General features: G+C 34.8%; 2 protein-coding genes across 5 annotated transcripts in view; both read right to left on the minus strand.

Moving 5' to 3' along the window:
• Positions 1-23,310, minus strand: part of LOC113098810 (uncharacterized) — a 167,310-nt gene that overhangs the window by 75,917 nt on the left and 68,083 nt on the right. The window lies entirely within an intron of this gene.
• LOC113098808 (sodium/potassium/calcium exchanger 2-like) overlaps positions 1-23,310 on the minus strand; it is a 48,237-nt gene that overhangs the window by 21,573 nt on the left and 3,354 nt on the right. The window contains exons 3-6 of one of the 4 annotated variants that reach the window (XM_026263898.1): positions 6,651-6,701; positions 6,007-6,115; positions 4,644-4,658; positions 2,623-2,673 (exon numbers count right to left, since the gene is read on the minus strand). In XM_026263898.1, the coding sequence (XP_026119683.1) occupies positions 2,623-2,673; positions 4,644-4,658; positions 6,007-6,115; positions 6,651-6,701 (226 nt within the window). The remainder of the gene's footprint in view (positions 1-2,622; positions 2,674-4,643; positions 4,659-6,006; positions 6,116-6,650; positions 6,702-23,310) is intronic. The other 3 variants (XM_026263900.1, XM_026263899.1, XM_026263901.1) reach the window with 3 other exon arrangements.

The raw sequence follows: 23,310 nt of genomic DNA on the forward strand, positions 1-23,310 counted from the left end.
TTAACAAGAGGAATACAACAACTGTGGCCAAATTTCTTGACACGTATGTGTGTGGCGGCTCTCGATGCCTTGACCCCAGCCTCAGTCCATTCCTTGTGAAGTTCACTCAAATTCTTGAATACAGTTTGCTTGACAATCCTCATAAGGCTGCGGTTCTCTCAGTTTGTTGTGCATCATTTTCTTACACACTTTTCCTTTCCACTCTACTTTCTGTTAACATGCTTGGATACAGCACTCTGTGAACAGACAGCTTCTTTGGCATTGAATGTTTGTGGCTTACTCTCCTTGTGAAGGGTGTCAATGATTGTCAGAGACCATTTTGAAGGCTCAGGAAACCTTTGCAGGTGTTTTGAGTTGATTAGCTGATTGGCATGTCACTGCATTCTAATTTGTTGAGATTGTGAATTTTTTTAAATGTGAGCCAAAATCATTACAGTTAAAAGAACCAAAGACTTAAACTACTTCAGTCTGTGTGCACTGAATTTATTTAATACACAAGTTTCACAATTTGAGTTGAATTACTGAAATAAATTAAATTTTCCTCGACATTCTAATTTATTGAGATGCACCTATACTTACATGCAAAATTAATGTAATGTTTTCAAACAGTTGCATGTTTAATCAAATTATAATTATATATATATATATATATATATATATATATATATATATATATATATATATATATATTAAATGCAATTTGCTGAACTTCAGAGTGTTTTATTTTTTTATTTTTTGGCCTACTTAAGTTGGACTTATTATATGTAATTTCATAATTACTTTGATTGTCTGTTAAATATGGTTAAAGTACTGCTGAATGTACTGACAAGCATTTATGAGTGAGAAAATGTATGTAATGATTTCAGACAATTTTGGAATTAAATTCAATAAAATGAAAATGCATCATTGTTAACATTTTATTAAATCTAACTTTAGAGTGATTTGACTCACATAAGATCTTTATATTTTATAAGTATTTTGTCGAAATATATTTGCTATTAAATACTTTTCAATGATAAAAAGTTGCAAATTAATTTAAAATAAACCAACTTGAAACATAATATTGAATAATACACTATAATACACTAGGTAAAATTAGTATATTAGTTCTTTGCATGTGCTTTGTACGTTAGTCAACACATCAAAATAAGTGTACTTCTTTCAAAAATGACAGAAATGTATTAAAACATAATAGTTTGAAATTTACTTTATAGTAAAACTTATTTGACATTATTTTGACATATAAGTGTACTTAAGTGTGTTAAGAAAGTATTTCCCTTCAAGTCACTTATGTAGCCTTTATTTCATTTTTTTTAAATATGTGCAAATGCAGTTGTTTAATAAATACTCTCTAAGATTTTAAATACACTGCAATGGTGCCTTCAATTCAATTAAGTGCTCTTCTTCTTCTTCTTCACAGGCGTTTTCTGTAGACAGGTATTGTCCAGGTTATTTTTAGGTTGCTCTGAATACAACCAGAGCTTCTCTAAATAGAGTCAGATGAAATATTTACTCATGTACCATCCTTTGCTGAATGTTACAACTTCAAAGTCTGTTTAGTACGGAGGAGGGAACTAAAATTAGAAGCCCGTCACTCTGTGTAACTCAGAAGTGGCATTATTGCGTTAGTGAGACGTGTGTGAGAGAGAGAGAGACGGGCTGTTTGTTATTATTGCATTATCCTTCGCATAACTCTAGTTATAGAATGACTCACTCTCTGTCTCAACACCGTGACGTATGTATCGTACCATCTATTTCTGTGTGTCTGAATGCAGTCGGCTGTTTTATCTGACTCTGGCGGATTGCTGAGCGGTTACAGACGGTGACGAGTAATGCAAAAAACTGTGTACATTCCACCCACCGTTCTGGCAAATGCATTTTATAGACTATTAAAAACACTCTTTCTTTAATGCATGGATGTGTTTATTGAAACAGGATGTTTGGGAAGGATATTTAACAAATGTCATTAATCATGGCTTGATACTTCCTAGTCAGTGATATTAGAAAAGAGACTTTCGCAGTCTTTAAAACATATGTTTGGACATGTTCATAACTGGCTGAATCCTGAATATTTTCATCTACTTTCCTTAAAGAGAAAATCTGCTAAAGGCTATTTATGTTATAATTCAAATTCTAGAAAATTCTAATTTTAACCCAAAATTCACTATATTCAATACATTTCTAAAGCCTTTAAATGATCAATATGATCAAAAGTTTACTGAGACAAATTATTAATTATAAGATATAGTGTGATGAATAATATTTCATCGTTTTATGTCAGTATCTGATATACTGTTATAAAGAGCTCACTGATTTACATTAAAAACATTTATATAAAATTAGATCCATTATAAACAAACAAGGACACACTTTCAAAGAACAACCAACAAATAAATAAGTAAATGAAAGGGATGAAAGAAAACAACCGTGAAAATTCAAAATGATACTAAATTAGGGATAAAACCTACGATTTGCACTTATGTGAGTGAAATCTCGGCAAAATTGTCATGAAACTAAAGATGGAGAAGAAACTTCTCTCTCAAACACACATAAACAAACGGCATCGTGGGTAGAGAGGTGAAGAGAACGAGAGAAAATGAGGGATGACAGAAAGAGTCTTACCTTCCTCGGTCATTGAGTGATAATATTTTAGCTTGCCATAAGTCCCCAGCTCTACAATATCACACACAGAGACAAAGGTAAGGAAACACACGCTGGCACACGTCCACCAAAACACACACACGAATATATAAGTGTCAGTGAGAACGAGGAGGTGATGTGGCCAAAATAAATCTCTCTCTAGGCCGGTCTCACAGATACAGAGCCCCGCACATGACATGCAAGAAAAAAGAAATAAACTGTGCGCACGATTTACTAATTTGTTCCCTCGATTTACTAAAGCGTGTAAACATTTACTATTGCGTTCCCTCGATTTGCTAAATTGTGTGCACGTTTTAGTACATTGAGAGAACGAATTAGTAAATCATTATATTTTTTCCTGCTTGTCATGTGCGGGGCTCCGTACACAGACATAAGTGCAAAACAAAAGAACAAAAAGACAAAGAGGAGGAGAAATAAAAAGCTTACACTGAGATGAACACTGTGAGTGATGTGTCATGATGCAGCTAATTTTTTACTTTATTTGATCAAAAACAGATAAAATAAATGTGGAATATTATTACACTTTAAAATAACTGTTTTATATGTTAATATGCATTAAACTTCCATTTATTTCTGTGATCAGAGCTGTATTTTCAGCATCATTACTCCAGTTTTTAGTGTCACATGATCTTCAGAAATAATTCTAATATAAACATTCAATAAACATTTCTGATAATTCTTATTACTACAAACAGGTTGACTGTTCTGCATAACAATCTGACTCGTTCTTCCCAGATATTCTCAACCCAAACAAAGTCCATTTTCACACTATTTTCATTTTACTGTTGATCTGACTGCTGATTGGTCGGTGGTTAGAGGTCACTCTGTCATGACTTTTAGCTTCAACACAGCATGATGTGTAAAAAGTTTTTTTTTTTTTTTTTTTTTTTTTTTTATAATTTTAAAACATTATACATGACTGATCTGAAGGGGGAATTTAATATTTAATTGAGGATATTGCATCTAAAATAAATTTTAGATTCATGTAGTATATAATATACAATGCTTCAATGTAATGCATTTTTATCAGTAATCATTTTTCTGCCATAAAGAAAATTCAGTGGTTTTATTTATTATTCTACTTCAGATATGACATAAACATGTTGTTGTCCGGCGGTGACCTTGTAGAATGACCTCTGCACTGCTGACCGCTCATCCCAGCGGCACAAAGCTTTTAACATCGATTCAGCCGGGACGGGTGTGTGACGTTACGTAATAAAGGTCACATGAAAGACCCGATCAGACGCATCTGCGCCTGCGATCAGTGGAAGAGCGTCTTTATGAATGTGTGCAGACGCATCGCTCCGAACAGAGAGGAACTGATCGTCTGGCGCGGGGTCGAGCTCAATCATCAATACAAACCGCCACGCAAGAGGTCAGACACACACACACACACACACGTTTCATTTGTCGTGTCTGAGAAGTGAGAAAGCTTGTGCAGTGTGTGTCTGTGTGTGAAGAGAAGTGATGTGGAAAACCAGGCTCTAGTCATGTATTATGTGTTCAATATCAATTAATGACTTATGTAATTCATCAGTTCATCAGATGAGGGTGTTCTTCTCCAGAACTCCATGTGCTGACAGATAGACGGAGACTCGTCACATTAAACCACTATAACACAGTATATGACCAACACAACCACAGTGTGTCTTTGTGTTAATGTTACACCTGTAAGATGTGTTTTAAATCTTAAAAAAATAATAAATGAAATCCATCAGCCATGATTTTTTTGTGTGTATGTGTCTAAAACAATGCATATATCAGTTCAGGTTGTTATGAGCGATTAAAGTCATTATTTACACATGCTCTATGTGAAAGATCAACACAACAAAAATAAAATCAGGGTAATGGGTTACACGAGATGGAGCTTGAGCAAGGAAAAACACAATGAAAAGTGACAAACACATGGAAAGTTGAAAGGGAGCAGGACGAGCGGCATCAGCGGGGACTGTGATGACAACGAGATTTAGAGAATCACTCACCAGAGTCAGCGAATTCTGAGGAAACAGCAGACAGAGAGAAACAGAGACAGACAGAGAGAGATGAAGCAGAAACAAAAACAATTTAGCCCTGCTGCAAAGCCATGTAGAGAATAAAAGATGAGGTTTGATTTAACAGCGTAACCCACGTGTGATGAATGTGTGAGTTTACCGGCGTGTGAACGTGTCAGAAGTGTTCTGCTGATGCCACACTGACCTCATCCACACAGGTTTACTTTATATAGTAATACAGAATACAGTGCACAACTTCTTTATAAATAAACTTGTGTTACTTATATTAAAATCTATTTATACATCTAAAATATATAAACAAATAATTCAAATTACATTTTAAAACTGAAAAATGTGCTTGATAAATTAGCAAATACATAAATAAATTATTAATTAATGAAAATGTATAAAAAATGTTATAGCTTTATAAAATTATAAAAATGATAAAAACAACAAAATGACTCAGATTAAATAGAAAAATAAAAACAAATGTAAAATATTCAAAAACTTATTTTATTTATACCAAAATAACACTAGCATGACAGCCACACATCTACTCCTAAACTGCGGTTACACTGACCATCACTGAGGTGAAATCACTTCAGCAGGAATCTCTGTGATTGAGAGTCCCACACAGACCGCTCTGACCCGCAGAGAGCTGCTTGCTTTGAATCTGGTTTCTGAGTGAGCTGTGCTACATCGCTACACTATTGACAATAAATCATGGAGCCTTTTTCCATTCACTAATATGACCACACATTTATGCAATGTCATAAAAAATCTCTCTTACTTGAACGTTTTATACATTGTTCACCACAGTATTAAATCTCTCAAGCAAACCATCAAACACATCAGTTCACACTGAAACACTGCTGCACTTCATCAAACATCACCAGCTCAAAGAGTACACACACTTGTCAGATCACAAGAGAAATGTGAAGTGAAATCATATTCCAAAGAAATACCAGAATAAAAGAAAACAGGACATTGTAGGAAATAATGTGGTTTATGGCATCCATCCCCCATAAAGCATTTAAAAAAGAGGGGTAATTTCAAATACACAGTACATGTCTATCTATCTATCTATCTATCTATCTATCTATCTATCTATCTATCTATCTATCTATCTATCTATTCATTATATTTTTATTTTGTGTTGGAAAACGGCATAAATTCACAGGATTTGATGAATTCACTTGAATATGTTTATTATTGCTTCAATATGTACCACATGAGAAATATCACAAATGAGACCAGAATCTTAAATGTATGGTTTAATGTTAATTCAGAACACTATTCTGCTCCTACTCAGTGTGTGTGTGTGTGTGTGTGTGTGTGTGTGTGTGTGTGTTACCTTCACTGAGAGGATCGAGTGTGTGGATCATCAGATGGAAGATGCTGTTCCTCATTAGACTGTTGTGTAAAGAGGCGGAGCTTCCTCCTCTCTGCAGCCGGGGCTTGGCCTGTGATAGGAGGAGAAACACGTCAATCAAATTCTTCTGGACATCCTGACTCGACGGGTCAAGGGTTAATCTGTCTTCAGAGCAGCTGATGCTATAGCAATCTGAAGAGTCAGCTGCTGATTAACACAATCATACAGGTGTCAGGAGTGTGTGTGTGTGTGTGTGTGTGTGTGTTGTGCTGAGACAAACACTGAGTAAATTGCTCTGAGGATCAGGGATCAGTGCTGGCAGATGTCAAGGTGTCTTCTCCCTCTCTCTCTTACCATCAACACATCTGTCTGTCATTTTTTTTTTTTTTTTTTTTTTTTTTGGGGGGGGGGGTTATGTATTTATCCATCCATTCATTTATTTATCTTATCCTTCTGTTATCTTGAAATAAATATATTTAATACAATATTACTAAACTTCCAGGAGTGGCTCTTTCTTCTATTGTGGATCACAGGGTTTCATTAAATAAACATCATGCTTTACAACACAGCACAAACACGAGTAAACAGACGTCTCACACACACACACACACATGGACAATACTCACAGACAGCTTGCTGTCATCCTCCACTGCAGTAGGGCTCAACTTCACAGTCAACTGACGAACACAGCACAGAGAGAAAGAGAGAAGAGACAACAGCACAGAGATGAGAGACAGGAGCAGCGGACAGAACACCGACATCAGACTCTAAACACACACACACACACAGACAACATCAACATTTGACCTCTAACTCACAGAGTGTGTTTGACCTACGACCTTTACATACAGAGTGTTTGACCTTCAACATTTACTGGACAAGCATGAATCCACCAAAGCTCTGTGCGATGAGTCAGTTAAAATATATATATATATATATATATATGTGTGTGTGTGTGTGTGTGTGTGTGTGTGTGTGTGTGTGTGTGTGTGTGTGTGTGTACTGGCACGATTGTTCAATTAATTAGCCAATTACATTCATCATTATAAGTAGTAATAGGCTGAATTGCAAATAGGTAGCTTTATTCTCATACACGCAGTGACTATCCATCATTACATTTTTATATTTATGTAGCATACACAATGTAATCCTTTTGTTTTTAATATTTGGCATATTTGTGTGATGCACATCCCTGTGTGTAATAAGCAAAGTCAACGTGCACTGTGGACCCGCCCAGAGGAGCATTTTCTACCAACGTGATCTTCAAATAACAAAAAATATCGCGCCATTGACTTTAGGCTTAAGACCATGTTGGAGTTGGTCTATGGCGCAGTCTATTTTCAGCTCCTTAAAATAGCAATGCGCCTGAACACAGCTTTTTTTTAGACCAGCATGCCCATGGGCATTTGCTAATTAAACGACGTGGCACTGGACGGGAAAATGTGAACGGCGCCGGACTGAAACTAGCAAACACACTTGTGATGCGCCTTGCGTTGCATTGTGCCGGGTCTATTATAGAGCCAAGAATGTTTGACCTCTGACCTCACAGAGTGTGTTTGACCTCCGACCTTTACATACAGATAGTTTAACCTCTGACCTCACAGAGAGTGTTTGATCTCTGACTTCACAGAGAGTGTGTTTGACCTCCGACCTTTACAAACAGAGTGTTTGACCTCTGACCTCACAGAGAGTGTGTTTGACCTTTGACCTTTACATAATAAATATATGACCTCTGACCTCACATACATTGTTTGACCTCTAAACTCAACAAAAATGTCTAACCTCTGACCTCACATAATCTGTTTGACCTCTGACCTCACAGAGAATATTCTGTGAATCCTGACACTACTAAATGTGTTCTGATCTATGACTTTGCCAAGTGAGTGCTGTGACCTCTGATGATGTCAAGTGTGTCCAAGTGTGAACGCCCAGCAGCCAATGACACTTAAAGGAACACTCTGACTTTTTGAGACTTTAGCTTATTCACAGTATCCCCCAGAGTTAGATAAGTCCATACATACCTTTTTAATTTCTGTGCGTTCTGTAAGTGTTATTTGACGCACCCACCGCTAGCCTAGCTTAGCACAAAGACTTTTACATGTAAATGGATAATGGTAGCATAGTAATCCCAATAAGTGACAAAATAATGCAAACATTTTTCCTATTTACATGTTGTGATCTGTATAGTGACAGCGTGTACAAATAACAAGGCTATATGAGACAGAGACCATTTTTAATTGTATAAATACTGGGAACTATATTCTCACTAGGCGTAGGAGCACACACAGGTTTAAAGACTCGTTTTTGCCCCCTACAGTGAAATTCGGTTAGGCATACATCCGCACTAAAATATCAAGGTGAAAGTCCTCATAGCTCGCCTAGTATAGACCCAGCTCTCAACCCAACTTTGAGAATACATACAGTCGGCATCTAGTCATAGTTGGGGGCGGAGTCAGTGTGGGGGAAAACACAGCAAACATCGTGTGTATTTGAATGACAAAAATGCACATATTAAGCACTCATTCCCAGTGACGCGTAGAACAATTGTAGTCTCTTTTAACTTTAATATTCATATACACTAGTCTATATCGATATTTGATTCATTGTACAGCCCTAATATAGATGTATTTATTCAAAAATAGCCAAATCCCATGACGTTCTGCTTTATACAGCAAGCTCTATTTTTGACTGGATTCCACAATTCTGTCCCTGTCGTTTCGCAAACACAGACGGGGTGAATTTATGAATGAAACACTAAACTAAGTTGTTACATATCCTCACGCTTTTTTAAGTGGGTATATGAAAATCTTTGGCCTTTTCTAGTGGTATCACGTAGACTACACCTCGTAGCAGATGCGTTTCATGTGAGTTTAGGTTCGACACTAGGCTAACGTTACATAGTTTTACTTAAGGTAGAATGATTAGGCTAATTATATATGCATGCCACTTTCTGAAACAACCTTACACAGTTTTGATAACATTAATAATGAAAACAATGTTAACGTAGCCTGCCTGTGATGAAATGCCAACTGCACACATACACATGCTTAGTCTTGGGATTTCCACAACTTCCCTTGATCATCCTCACAATGTATTGCTTGTAGCCATTTTGTAATTCTTTCCGGTTCTTTATTAGGAAGGATGTAGAACTTAATTTGTTAGTTTATTGGACGTACAGAAAACGACACAAGCACAAGACATGATTGTCTTGTGTATTTCAGTTAGCGCCAAGGTAATGTTTTCCCCCACGGGCTAAATTCACATCATGTGACGGGGCGTTCCCGGGGGTGTTCCCAGACCGACAGTCTGTATGTACTGTATAGATTAATGGCAATATTTTTTTGTCTCCCGATAATAGTCTCCCGTTAACGCCGAAAACGGCCTACCACTATATATATATATATATTTTATTTTTTTTTAGGGGGGGGGGGTAATTTAAATGTGCTTAATGAGTTGTTTTTTAGATTATAATAGAGATTTATGCTGTATGATAATAAATTATATTTCTAATACCTATACTTCTTTAGAAGAAGAGGCAACATCTTAATTTATCATTTATTTAATTCATTTATCTTAATTGCAAATCATAACATGTGAAGTTATCAAGATATTTCAGGACATTTCCGCTTCCAAATAAAAAAAATATATATATATATATATCAGTCATTCATTATTATGTTTAATTGTGATGTTCTATAATAATATCTATAAAAATTATATAATAATGTTCTACAATAATATCTGAAATTATAACAGTGTTCTGTCTTCTATTTTTATTGTAAAATAAAGTAGCTATTTTTCATTATTTTGCAAAAACTGTACAGTTTTATTTATTTTACAGTGTTATTTATTTATATATAAGATTCATTTTTAATGAGCCAAAAAGAATACACGTCACACCTCTGTTTATCAATTTGCACTGGCTTCCAATAGCTGCTCGCATAAAATTCAAGGCATTGATGTTTGCCTACAAAACTACCACTGGCTCTGCACCCATTTACCTAAATTCGTTACTTCAGACTTATGTGCCTCTAGAAGCTTGCGTTCTGCAAGTGAACGTCGCTTGATTGTGCCATCCCAAAGAAGCACAAAGTCACTTTACGGACTTTTAAATTAAATGTTCCTTCCTGGTGGAATGACCTGCCCAACTCAATCCGAGTCCTTATCCGTCTTCAAGAATCAGCTTAAAACCCATCTCTTCCATCTTTATTTGACCCTCTAACTTTAACACTCACTTTTCTAATTCTATTCTTTAAAAAATCTAACTACCTTTCTAATCTTTTTCGTATTCTATTTTCTTTTCATTTATTATGCAATTGTATATGTGTGTGTGTATATGTGTAAAGACCTCTAACTAGCTTGCTCTATTCTTTTATTTTTTTATTCTATCTGTTTTCTTTTTATTTATTGTATTAGTTAAAATCCCATGCTCCGTGTACTGTGTTAACCTAACTGAGACTTGTTATAGCATTTATATATCATTGCTCTTTTTGTTGTTTTTGATTGCTTCCACTGTCTTCATTTGTAAGTCGCTTTGGATAAAAGCGTCTGCTAAATGAATAAATGTAAATGTTATTTAATTTGTAAACGTTTGACAGTTTTGAATGATGTCTTGCTTCTATCTGTATGACCAACCAGCACTGGTATAACCTCACACACACACAGACACAGCATATGCTTCAGAAGCAGTCAATCCAGCCTGGAGCAGCATGGTCCAATCTATTCTAATCCAGTTCAGTTCAGAACTGGTCTCATTTTGTCTGTTGTTCATGCCAGAGCAGGCTGTAAACTGTATCCTTTCAGTGTTCTCATTCAACAAACTGTAACAAAGCACCATCGAGCTGAAAGGTCATCCGTTCTGCAGGTAAAGTAGAACCATCAGAACCTCAATCATGATGGAGAAGACTCTAAAATTAGCTCTTAGGGATAAATTAGCTCCAAAATAAGAGCCCTGGAAGGCCATTTTAAAAGGAGAAAATCAATTTATATTCTCTGCACACAGTTCACGCATCACTAGCCTGAAGAGACCTGCTGTGTGAGTGTTAAAATCAGCATCCATCTCCATCCCTTTATTCAACTGTAATTTCAATCTATTTGTATTCAGAGAGTGGAGAACACTAAAGTTTCTTTTTGAATCTTTCCTTTTAGTATCTTCATCAAATTTCCAATATAACTCCACATAAAAATAAATACACAAAAACAGAATAAATGGGCAAATGCATGAATAAAAGCACAAATTAATACATTCAAAAAATATATGGATGAATGTCTGAATGCATAAATAAATGTATGCATGCACAAAAAAAAAAAAAAAATGATGAAAAATGTATGAAGGCAAAAAGAATAAACAGATACAGTCAAAATTAACTGCATAACTGTATAGAAACATAAATGGAAAAAAAAGTATAACAATATAGATAAATGCATACACGTACAAATTAATGCATAGATAAATAAATATTTAAATAAATCTAAGCCCCAGTTACTAATTACTGACCCAATTTTCTGCAAGCAGAACTAATTAGAAAAGCAGCCACTTACATCACCTATGGGAATTTCAGGACAAATCACAAAGGAGGAGATCATCAATCTCCAACATTTAAAAGAAATAAGAAAGAGCCTCCTCATTTAATTGAAGGATGAAGCCACTAAATGTCTGCATGTCTCTGTAAACAACACAGCACCAGATCACTGCTCCAGCTTTAACACCAGTTTATGTTGAACATGTAATATGTGTAAGTGAAAGGCACATTAACTAACTAAAAGGTGCAGGTGTGCTCAGGGATTTTAACTAAATGAACATTACATTTTCTCTAAGCTCCTTAGAGCAAGATTTGAAGATGTGAATCAAAAGTAAAGCTGATAATAAGAAGAGTTGAGCTGACAAATTGAAGGCATTACAAATTAAACATTAAGCCTTTTACTTAAAATCATCTTGCAAAAAAATAAATAATAAATGCCCCAAATTGTAATTAAGCATTATTTGTATGATACATCTTCAATACTTCAATATGATACAATACTTTGGCAGTAATTACAAAGGGTCAGTTTCATATTAAATATGGAGGTCATGATGTGGGAGTGACTGTGTATGTGTGTGTGTGTGTGTGTGTGTGTGTGTGTGTGTATGTGTGTGTGTGTGTGTGTGTGCGTGTGTGTCAGGGTCAGGTTGGAGATGGAATGAGGGCCAACAAACAGAATTGACAAAGGTTGTGATTATGTTGATGATTGCAGTCTGCTGAATGAACATTTCTAGAGTAAATTCATTCATTATGATAATCAGCCTTTCACAAGCCTCATCACAGAGACCTGCTTTAACCTGCAAAGTACCACCGACTCCAACACTGTGACCACTGCATGTACACACACACACACATATATATACCAATCATATATATCTCAAACTAGGAATATAAAAACTTAAATTATTTAAAATATTTAAAATACTTATAATTACTTTAATGTTTAAATTTCCATCCAAAATTTTGTGACTACTAATTGGAGATTTTTTTCTACATTACAAATCATATAAGCATTCTTTTTATTATTCAAAATATTGTTAGCAGAACTGAGTGAATTTAATAGAATAAGAATTGTAATATGTTTTACTTCATCAAAAATTACACTGAGCATAACTGAATTCTAAATTGTAATAAACATAATTTTATTTTCATTAACAATCATACTAGTATAACAATGAAAAAAAAATCAATTTATTAATAAATCAAATATTTTTTTCTTCATTACATCATATTATGAGAATAACTATTTGAGCCAACTGAAAATTGAATGTTAATTTTTCAGTGAAATATTTTAAAGATTTTGAAATATTTCAAATGTCAGGTCCTTTAAGAAACCCTAATAGCTGACCCCCCATTTAAACCATAACTTGCTTTTTTTATATTGTCAGAAAAGTTTTCAAATGCATCGTGCAAATTCACCCAGCAACAGCAAATATTCCTGCAGCTGCACTCTCACAGCATCATCATCATCATCATCATCATACGATGCTTCAGTATGGATTCCTGCATCACTGCTCTGTCCTCAACTTTAGCTACTTCCCTAATCTTTTAAAATAGCTTGGATCGATTGAGCCTCGGGTTTCTGTCTGCAGCTCCTCACCTTCAGTCCTCATCATGACTGACCTTGTGCTCAGGATCAAACACAGACTGACTGATATACATATACACACACACACACACACACACACACACACATAATTACACATTCAGGACAAGGAACACATGACTCCTCATATTATAGAATCAGTGGGAATGATGTCCATGTTTAATTGATCTAGATTGTGTTTACTCACTATGTTGTCTAAGAAATGCATAAGAGTGGAAATTTCTCTGGCGTAAAAAGCACTTTCAACAAATAGGACACATTTCAATCTCTGTGTACTTAAAAGCATTAGAGGCACAAATTAATCCTATCAGATTTGTTAGAAATCACTCTGAAGACACTTGACCTTCTTGACTGTAATCAGCATTGTGTCTACGGAGCGAGATTAGTCTCAATAATAATTCACGCAAAAGACACAATGCTCACAAGTAAGATCGCCATTTGCTAACGCGACCAGTGTAACCCAGCGGCTGCTGTTATGATTTAATATTGATTGATTCTTATGTTTATTTAATAAAGAGTCATTCATGTGGATCACATGCCACATTAAGATATTCATTTTAAAACTCATTGTAAAGCATAAATAAATTGTAAATACAATATAGTTTTTGGATATTTTTCATGCAGTCTCTTGTGTTTTTGTTTACTGAGAGTATGAAAGGGCTGTCACAGCCGTCCTGTGATGGCACGCCGTTTAGCTGATGGAAATGTATGTAATAACATGCACGCATTAGAGACCATGTACATACTAATTATTTCAGAACTGTGAGGTTGATGGTGTACAATTTGCCGAGCGCAAACTGTGATTTTGGAACTGTAACTCTTTTAAGACAGTCACACTGCAACCCATTCAGTTTTACAGTTTTAACAGATTTTTGAAGTCATGCATTATTACTACATTCATTTTAGAATAGTAAAACAATACACCTTAACTAGGTTAGTAAACTGAAACTGAAACTCCATACGCGTCCCACATTTTGCATTCAACCCTATTAACAGACAATGTAGATTAGAAGTCGATATAAAAAAAAGAAACTGCGACTAACTTCTGTATTGTGACGCATGTTTGAATGAAACTGCTTATCAAACAACAAACAGCAGGGCATGGCTTCATCTTATCCATCAGTTATTGATTAGATTGCGTAATGTGAGTGCTGCACCCCAGAATAGAGGCAGATCTGAATGCAAGGTCATATATATATATAATTAGTTTTATTACGCTGGGATATACCGGTCATAACACAGTATATCAGGCATAAGTGGTTTAATAACTTTTCATCTTAGGTATTCCAATATATAACACATTACTAAAATCGAAAGTTGCAACTGTGTTATTTAATGAACTAACAGGAACTAAGAGTTGTATTTTTTTTAAATAAAGATTAATAACTTCTGTAGCAAATGTAGCTATTGCTCATTGTAAATATTAATGGTTAACTACTAACCAACCATTAATAGTCAACCATTAATATTCACATTGAACAATAGCTACATTTGCTACAAAAGTTATTAATCTTTGTTTAGTTTTTTTTTTTTTTTTTTAAGAATTTACCATTGGCAGTTTATGTAAACTAATGAATTAACTAATGTTAACTAATGAAGCCATAATTTAAAGTGTGAACACACAATAAATAATCAAAACACTTTCAAACAATATCTAGGGCATGTTGTAGTCCAGGTTAAAATGTAAAAAAGTTTGAAAATAAAGAGCCTACTAATTCTAAAAAGTAAAAGTATTTTGCACTGTTATGAACAACACAGCAAATCCACAAATCGTATGGCTATTTAAATATGAAGTAGAGCAGTTGCTGCATTTATGGGGTTTCCAGGGTAATGGCTGCATTTTCTACAGTTTAGCGCCATCTGTTGTCAGAGAGTGAATACGCTTTCATTCAGCGCGTCTCTAACATGTTTCTCCATGTGCTTCTCATGCATGCTTGTTTACATCAGAGCATATGCTCTTTCAAGCAGCATGCAGCGGTGTTGTGCATTTTGAACAGCTGATGGGAAAAGTATTCTTAAAATGCGTTCCAAATTCCAAATAATTTGTGATATATAATAATTTGTGTTATTTTTATTCATGGTATTTCATGGTATTCATGGTATTTAGTAGTGCCCACAATAATAATCTCATGTTATACATTACCGTGATATTGCATTACTGAATACCAGCACATGATGGAAACACACATTTTGTACCCTATTCTTGGAAATCTTTCTTTTTTTTCATGGATTGAAGTAATATATGTTTATTTAAGACAGAGATTGATATGCATATCTATTTCACATTTAAATGTACTATTTAGAAACTCTTTTAATGCTGATGAGCACTGATATCAGCAAATTATCTGGAGGCATGGTAATCAAGCCCTCAGACAACAGATGAAATAGTGAACTGAGGGTCTCTGTGTAGTTACAGGGTCAAGCTTTCACTGGTGTCAGATGTACATGATGTTATTTTTAGCATTCATGGGGTGATAGCATCAATACCACTTAGTCCCTGATGTGTGGTGTTACAGATGCAAAAATCACCCAAAGCTTTAAACCCAATCATGTTTCTATGCTAAACTGAAATAACCTTAACCCCTTTTTTACTGTTAACCCAAATTCTTAGAAACCACATTATTATAAACCATACGCTCTGTGTAGAACAGCTGTGTCTAGTAAATTTTAATGTGATTTGGTGTTCCCCAAGAATTTATGCTCAGACCGTTCGAACTCTTCAATAAATAATATCAAATAATTTGTTTCTTTAATAAAGCAAGTAAGTTAATAAATAATTATATTTTGACACACACGCATATATATATATATATTATACATAGAACTTTATTTTATTATAATTTTTTGACACATAATATAATATGTTTCGTTTAATTTTTACATTCCATTGCATTCTGCCACTGCATACAGTTCACAGGTTTTACAAGTATATCTATATAATCTATAATATATATAAAAACAAATGCATGGATAAATCATTCACAGTAAGACCAGCAAAATGCATTAAGATTTTTTTTTTACTACTTTAAAAAAGTAATATTCCTCAAAACTGTGACAATCAAGGAGACATTTAAATCTGTTACTCAATTAATTGCAAAAAAAGGCCAAATATCCAAAACATAAATACTTAAATTTCACATCACCTTAAATTAATGTAATCAGTTTATGCCTAACAGCATGAAATATTACTAAACCTGATCAAATAAAATTACACAAGATGTAAAAATATCCACAATGAATGGACATTGTAAAAAGTAATTTATTTTCTGAGAAAAACGTGGTATATTAATGATTATAATAATAATAAATAATACTACTAAAAAGAAAGTAAACCATTGCCATTTCTGGTATAAAAGCCTGGACTGCTGGTTAATGTGGTACTAAAGCACAACCTTAAAATCTGTAGATAAATGGAGTCTAAGGCTAATCTGCCCTCCCACATGGACCCAGATGTCACAAGCTCTCTCGCAAATATGAGAAGAGGCAGATCAAAGCTAGTTAATAAGGAGATTAGAGAGATTAAAAAATGATCACAAAATCCGCAGCAAACACATCACACCTTTGCTTGCAGCCGAGCCGGAAGAGCTTTACATTACAGACTGTCACAGTTTTCACTCTGTTCAACACTGTTAATCTTGCAGATGGAAAAGTCTGACAACAACAATGTCAAGGTCATGGATTCTGTACATATGTACAGTACATGTCTCAGTCACCAAATGAGAAGCGTTTGATCATTTGAATTATTTACTCAGCCTCATGTAGTTCCGGTCTCATGTCACTTTCACTATCCCACTTAATAAAAAATAAAGATGTTCAGCATAAAACCTAGCTGCTCTTTTGGATATAATAAATGATTTAAGATGGCAAGCTATTAAAAGTAACTAAAAGGAGTCCATATGACTTCTTTCAAGTCTCCTAAGGCAATTAACACTTCAGTGTGAAGAACAGCTAAAATGCGTGTTTACGAGTGGAAAGCGTAAAAATCAAAGGGCGTATATGTGAGGATTATTGGATAGAGATGATTTCTCCGCTGTTTGAGCATCAGGAAGGGAAATGAAGAAAAAAACCTCTTATTCACCATCTCTGCAGCTAGACGACAAAAATATGCAAAAATTAATACAAGTTTATATAACAGGCATTCAGAAAAGTGTGAGATACACAAGCGCTCTTCGAAAATCCTCTTCTAAATCTAGAAAGCCTTTTAAAGATTACAAGCCTTGCTCAAACAGCATGCAGAAAAAAAAATCATGAATAAATCATGTTGGCGTATAATATTATCTCATATGTAACATTCTTATATTTTATATTTCAGAACTAAAAATTATCAGCAAAACATGTCTGGTCAAAACATGATTATTTATATTTTATATTCATATTTTATATTTCTGGGGCATTTGGGCAGCATACAAACATCTCTTCTGTAAGACAGATCCCTTGTGTTTTAGTGCTATATAAAGCCAAGCACACTGAAGTTTGCTGCCCGAAGGCATTTCATAGAAATAAGGGCGCATTTTTAAGACAATGTCAGGATAAAAATAGTACAACTTCTGACATGCACTGAAGCGGATCAATGACAGTTTTAAAATAATGGACTAGCTAGATGATTCTGGCAGTGTCTGTCTTTGGGAAGATAATATGTATGGTCTGTTTTGATATGCTGACTAAAGCCAAGTAAAGTAATAACCATAATTACACCATAGACACCAAGCATTGATAAAGTAATAGCCCAAAAATGGCAATTATTAATAATAACCGAAAAAAATACTACTTTTTAATTACCTTTAGTACTACTGTGGGTAATAACTACTGGATTGGGAAACTCTACTAAGATGTTTTATGCATAAAGGAAAATTCCCTAATGTGGTTTGATTTCAATAAGTAGTATCATGAATAAAACATTTTATAATTTACTTTAGTAAAATTAATAACATACAGTAGAAAAAATATTATACTATTCGGAGTTTCTTGATTGTGTAAGCAAAATGCTGTTTTGTTAGCCTTGTGAAAGCATGTTCACAACAAAATAATTTTAAGATCAAATTCATCTTCATCATTTCAGAAATCCATTACTTCCTACTGACGTGGAAGTGAACGAATGATCTGGAATCGTCTTAGCATTCTCCACTCTTAGGCTATATTTTATTTATGCACTCGATATAAATCCAGATTTACAAGGCAGCTTTTCGAGCTCATACCTCCAAAACTAATTTCCATCTCTTGTCACAAGGTAAGACTAAATCCTTTGGGATAATAGGAGCGTCAGTAGCAAATCTCCTGGAAAGGTCCTTTACCTGAACCAGTACAGAGCAGAAGACTCTCCAAATACTCTGCCTGCATTCTCATTTCACCACAGAACTCCCACACAAATCACACGGTAAACCAGCTCTCGATTTCTCAACCCTGAGATGAACCGACTGAGTTCTGCAGATGATACATGCAGCCAAAAAGGACGCTGTTGTCTCACTTTAAAAATGCATTAGAAGATGATAGATTTTTTTTAGACTGCAAAATATCTCAACATTCTTAATTAAACAAGATACATTTTATGAAATTTATAATAAAGTTCTGGAAATATACAGTATCTTGTATCCAATTGGAAACTGCTATATTTGTTATAAGCATCAATGTATGAAAAAAAAAAATATATGTGTGTGTGTGTCTATATATATATATATATATATTATATATACATTTTTCCATGATGCAATAATGCAGTTGAAATCTGCTATATTGTATACTGTATATATAACTACAACAATTAAAAATATATTTTCTGCAAAGCACACAACTCTTTTTAGCCCATTAGACAACTATCTTAGACGTTTTTCTGAAGTAAACTGTATCTTGATTTAAAGGTGCTTAGATATTTTACAGTTCATCATCCACATTTGTGCAGCATTTACAGGGTTTGAACTCCAAGTGCCAGTATTTAAAAGACTAAGAGAAGGCGAGTCCTTTCTACTTTCATGTCCTCATCCTGTGTCTTAAAATATTAATACAGTTGATGCTTAAACTGAAACTGTTACAAAATGTAATTTAATTGAATTGACTGAAAGAGCATCATTAGCAATGATTTTGATTATGATTTACAATTTTTGAGGAACCATCCTTCCTGTTTGCTTAGATACCAGAAACTGGTACAATTTCAACATTTTAAACTGTGGTTAAAAATAGTTAACATAACTTCCAGTCTACCACTAAACATTGGCTTCCAATGTTGCTTTTTTTTTTTGTTGTTGTTTCTTGCTTATGCTTAGAAATATTATAGAAATACTTAATTGAACTACAACACAAGCATATTAATTTTAAAAAGTGAAAGAGTTCAGACGACACCATGCTGAAGTTAAAGACCACAGAAAGAGGGGGCATCTCTGGGACTAGAATCACCTGGCTGGAGGCTGCCTTTGAGTCATGTTTCACCATCATTAAAACACTGCAGCACCAGTGTGCTTCTCCTTCCCTTTTATTAAGCTGTTTTCCACAAACGCTTCACCTCACTTCATATCACCATAGAGACCTGTCTGGTGTCAAAGCAATTAGTGTTGAAGAAAGACAGCGGTGGCCATCCTTGACACATCAGCCTAAGCTAATGGCGCAGTGAGATACATCTGTTCTATTGAACTTATTATATCTCTAATATTATGTTTTTTGACATCAGTACACAGAGATCCCTACCTCCAGATTAACCTTGCATGACTCCTGCCCACTTAAGTCTCCATATCTGAAACACAACAGCAGATCCTGATATTTATAGATGTTTTCTAGCTTTCAACAGGACACAATTTGTTCAGCTTAACCCAGCAGGGTTTCGGCAACACTTGACATTGTTTATTCCCTTGTGAAGAGAATGATGCAATGAACATGACTCCACAATCCCCTACTGCTGCAATACGGCCTCATTCGAGATCCAGCACCGCAAGACTCCTCCCGGCCAAGACTCCTTAATCAGTGTAGGAACTCTCTGGCCCAAAATCTCAAAGAAAATGGTGGAGGGATAGAAGACTTTCGTCAAGAAGACAACGTCTTTTCAGACGTTGGTGATTGTGAATGTGACTTATAGCAAAACTTTTACAGTATGAGGCACATGATGCTGCTATCAAGTTGTTTAAAAAGGGAGCCATGCCAAGAACAGACAGTCTCAACAGAACTGAACCCATTTCTACCCCTGATATAGGTGTGTGTATTGTAGGAGCTAGACAACATATGATGACGTTTAACTATACAGCAGTGGTAACCCATTTCTTAGGGTAATATTTTCACCCTTACCCTATATAATTGGGATTAGGCAATAGTTTTGAAAACAGTACCTTGCACTATATAACAGGGACATGCATAATACTGCTCTGCTTTAAGATCTTCAGCTGCTAACACAAAGGTTGCAGGTTTCAAGATTTGAAATAGATGACCAAACATTACAGTCCTGTGGGAGTAGTGAACTGCTGCTGAGGCCATGTGATGTACCAGCAGGATCTGCAAGGATGTGATTTGAATGACTGCAGCATTTATCCTGAAGGCAGTTTGCTGAATCTCTGGATGTTTTGAGTTAAATGTGCAAAAAATTGTGCAGACTGTTTAAATGTATCTCATTAGATACGTCCTAATCAATCTGCAAGCAAGGGTGGTTCTGTGCCAAATCAAACAAATGTATTATTATTTTTATTTTATTTTCTGAAGAAAGATGGACATGCATAGTGAAAAAAGCAATAATATTAAATGTCATGGATGACTATTTACTGGATAAAACACAAATTAAAAATTACAATCTTTGCTTTTTTTTTTAAGTCCCTGTATGGTTTGGTTCCAGAGATCCTGGGATTTCAATATGACTCCAGGAGCTATTAAAGTGTACACATTTTCAGAGGTCAAAAACCAAATGTTGGTCACTTTGCAAAAAAATATGATACTTCTTTAATTTTAAAGAGGATTGTCAGAAGAACAAAAAGTTGAAACTAGAGATATATCTTATTTTCTTCTGTCAATACTATTGCACTGAACATACATCTGAGTGCCATAAATATATATATTTTTTTTTTTCAAAATTTGTGTGCCTATAGCTCAAGAAAAATAGTAAAGTTATTACAATGTGATTTTAGACTCTTGTTTTTAATAAACTTTTCATTCATAATCTTCATTTTCAAGGGCCTTGTTCAGTCCCAGAGATATGGAGACCTCAATAAGGCTCCATTTTTAAGTTGTTGAATATTAGCCATTTTTGGTAGTTGAAAACCAAAACCCTTTATTCACAGTCATCCATTAACGTGCATCTACGTGAATCCCACAGAGAGGCTCAAAATCACTTTCCAGAACATTCTCCATCACTGTTCCTGGCTGGTGGAATGATCTTCCCACCCCTATCTGGAAATACTGGATCCCTGGCAATTTTTCATGCAAAAGCTGACAACTCATCTCTTTCGACACTACTTGACTTCATCCTAAATTAAAAAAAAAAAAAAAAAAAAAAAAAATATATATATATATATATATATATATATATATATATATATTATATTTACTTACTCCTTTTCTTTCTAGTTTGTACTCATTTGAATGATGCCTAAAACTTGGTATTATGAGCACTTCCTGTGTCTGTTGGCCTCTTTAAAAAGAATCACTTTATGTATTTCCCATTTGTAAAACTAATTGGATAAAAACATCTGCAAAATGATTAAATGTAAATGTAAAGACAACATCAATCTGTTGCTTGGCAACATTTGAGGGCTGCTTTAGGTCCAGTATTGTGTGTTTAGAATATACATGACTCTTCATCATCCTCATGAACTCATAATGAGGAACTCTCCATTCAATCCTGGCCTGACCTCCTCCAAACCCCACTGTCCAGCAAAATAACCTGTCAGTCACTGTCCTCTTCTGTTGATCTCCTGCTTATCATACCTTGTGGTTTGAATAAAGACCGATTACTTGCTTTCTATAACAAAAGTGTTACTGGTGATTGTTTAAGTCTGTACTTAATAGCATGAGGGAAAGTCATACAGTAGCACCAACAAACATATGCAGGACAGAATAGTAAAGCCCTATCTGGTGCTGTGCTTTGTGACGTGTTGTTAACAAATGCTACATACCAAAGAATATTATACTATGTGCTAATCTGATACTATTGGCCTCTCCCAAATAATGCACTTGATGTGGACTTATGTTTCCTTAGACTTCATGGACGTGTTTGAGTGAAGACCACATCAAGTGCATCATTTAGGACAAGGGTGTCAAACTCAGTTCCTGGAGGGCCACAGTACTACACAGTTTAGATATAACCCTAATTAAACACACCTGATCCAGCTAATCTAATAATTTAGGCTTATTTGAAAACTACATGATATGTGTGCTGGAGCAGGGTTAGAACTAAACTCTGCATGGCTACGGCCCTTCAGGAACTGAGTTTGACACCCCTGATTTAGGATGCTCCCTTGGTATGAGGTTAATATAGGAAGGGGTTACAACCCTAATCAAATGCACCTGAAGGTTATTAAGTCCTTCAGGAACACTTGATAATTGCCAGCAGGTGTGTTGAAGCAGGACTGGAAATGTAATCTTCAGGAAGGCAGGTCTGAAGCTGTGTTTCCCAATGCTGTCCCCGGGGGCACCTAACAACACCCATTCTGAACACTGTCTCCTTTAACTGACCCATCCATTGGTCTTTAAAGGGTTAGTTCAACCAAAAATGTTATTAATTACTCACCATCATGATATTTCAAAGCCGTAAGACCTTTTTTTAATCTTTGGAAAACAAAAATGAAGATATTTATGATGAAATCCGAGAGCTCTCTGTCCCTCCATAGACAGCAATGATATTACCATGATCAAGGCACAGAAACATAATAAGGACATTAGTAAAATAGTTCAGGTGACATCAGTGGTTCAACCATACGAAGGTATCAAAATACATTTTTGCACAAAGAAAACAATATACAGAATTGCTAAATAAATTATGTTTTTATTGTTTTCTTTGCGCACAAAAAGTATTATGATAGCTTTGAACGGTTGATAATATATATACGATCATATTATGAATCCAGTTTTATTAACCAGTGTCTTTGCTGCTGACCTTCGATGATCCAATTCAGCCATACTAAGCAAAACTGATACATTTGTGTTTTATTTTTTGGTGTTGAACTTTATTCCCCTGAGTCATATTGTTCATGC

The sequence above is a fragment of the Carassius auratus genome, unplaced genomic scaffold (genome assembly GCF_003368295.1).
Source record: "Carassius auratus strain Wakin unplaced genomic scaffold, ASM336829v1 scaf_tig00216683, whole genome shotgun sequence".
NCBI lineage: Eukaryota > Metazoa > Chordata > Actinopteri > Cypriniformes > Cyprinidae > Carassius > Carassius auratus.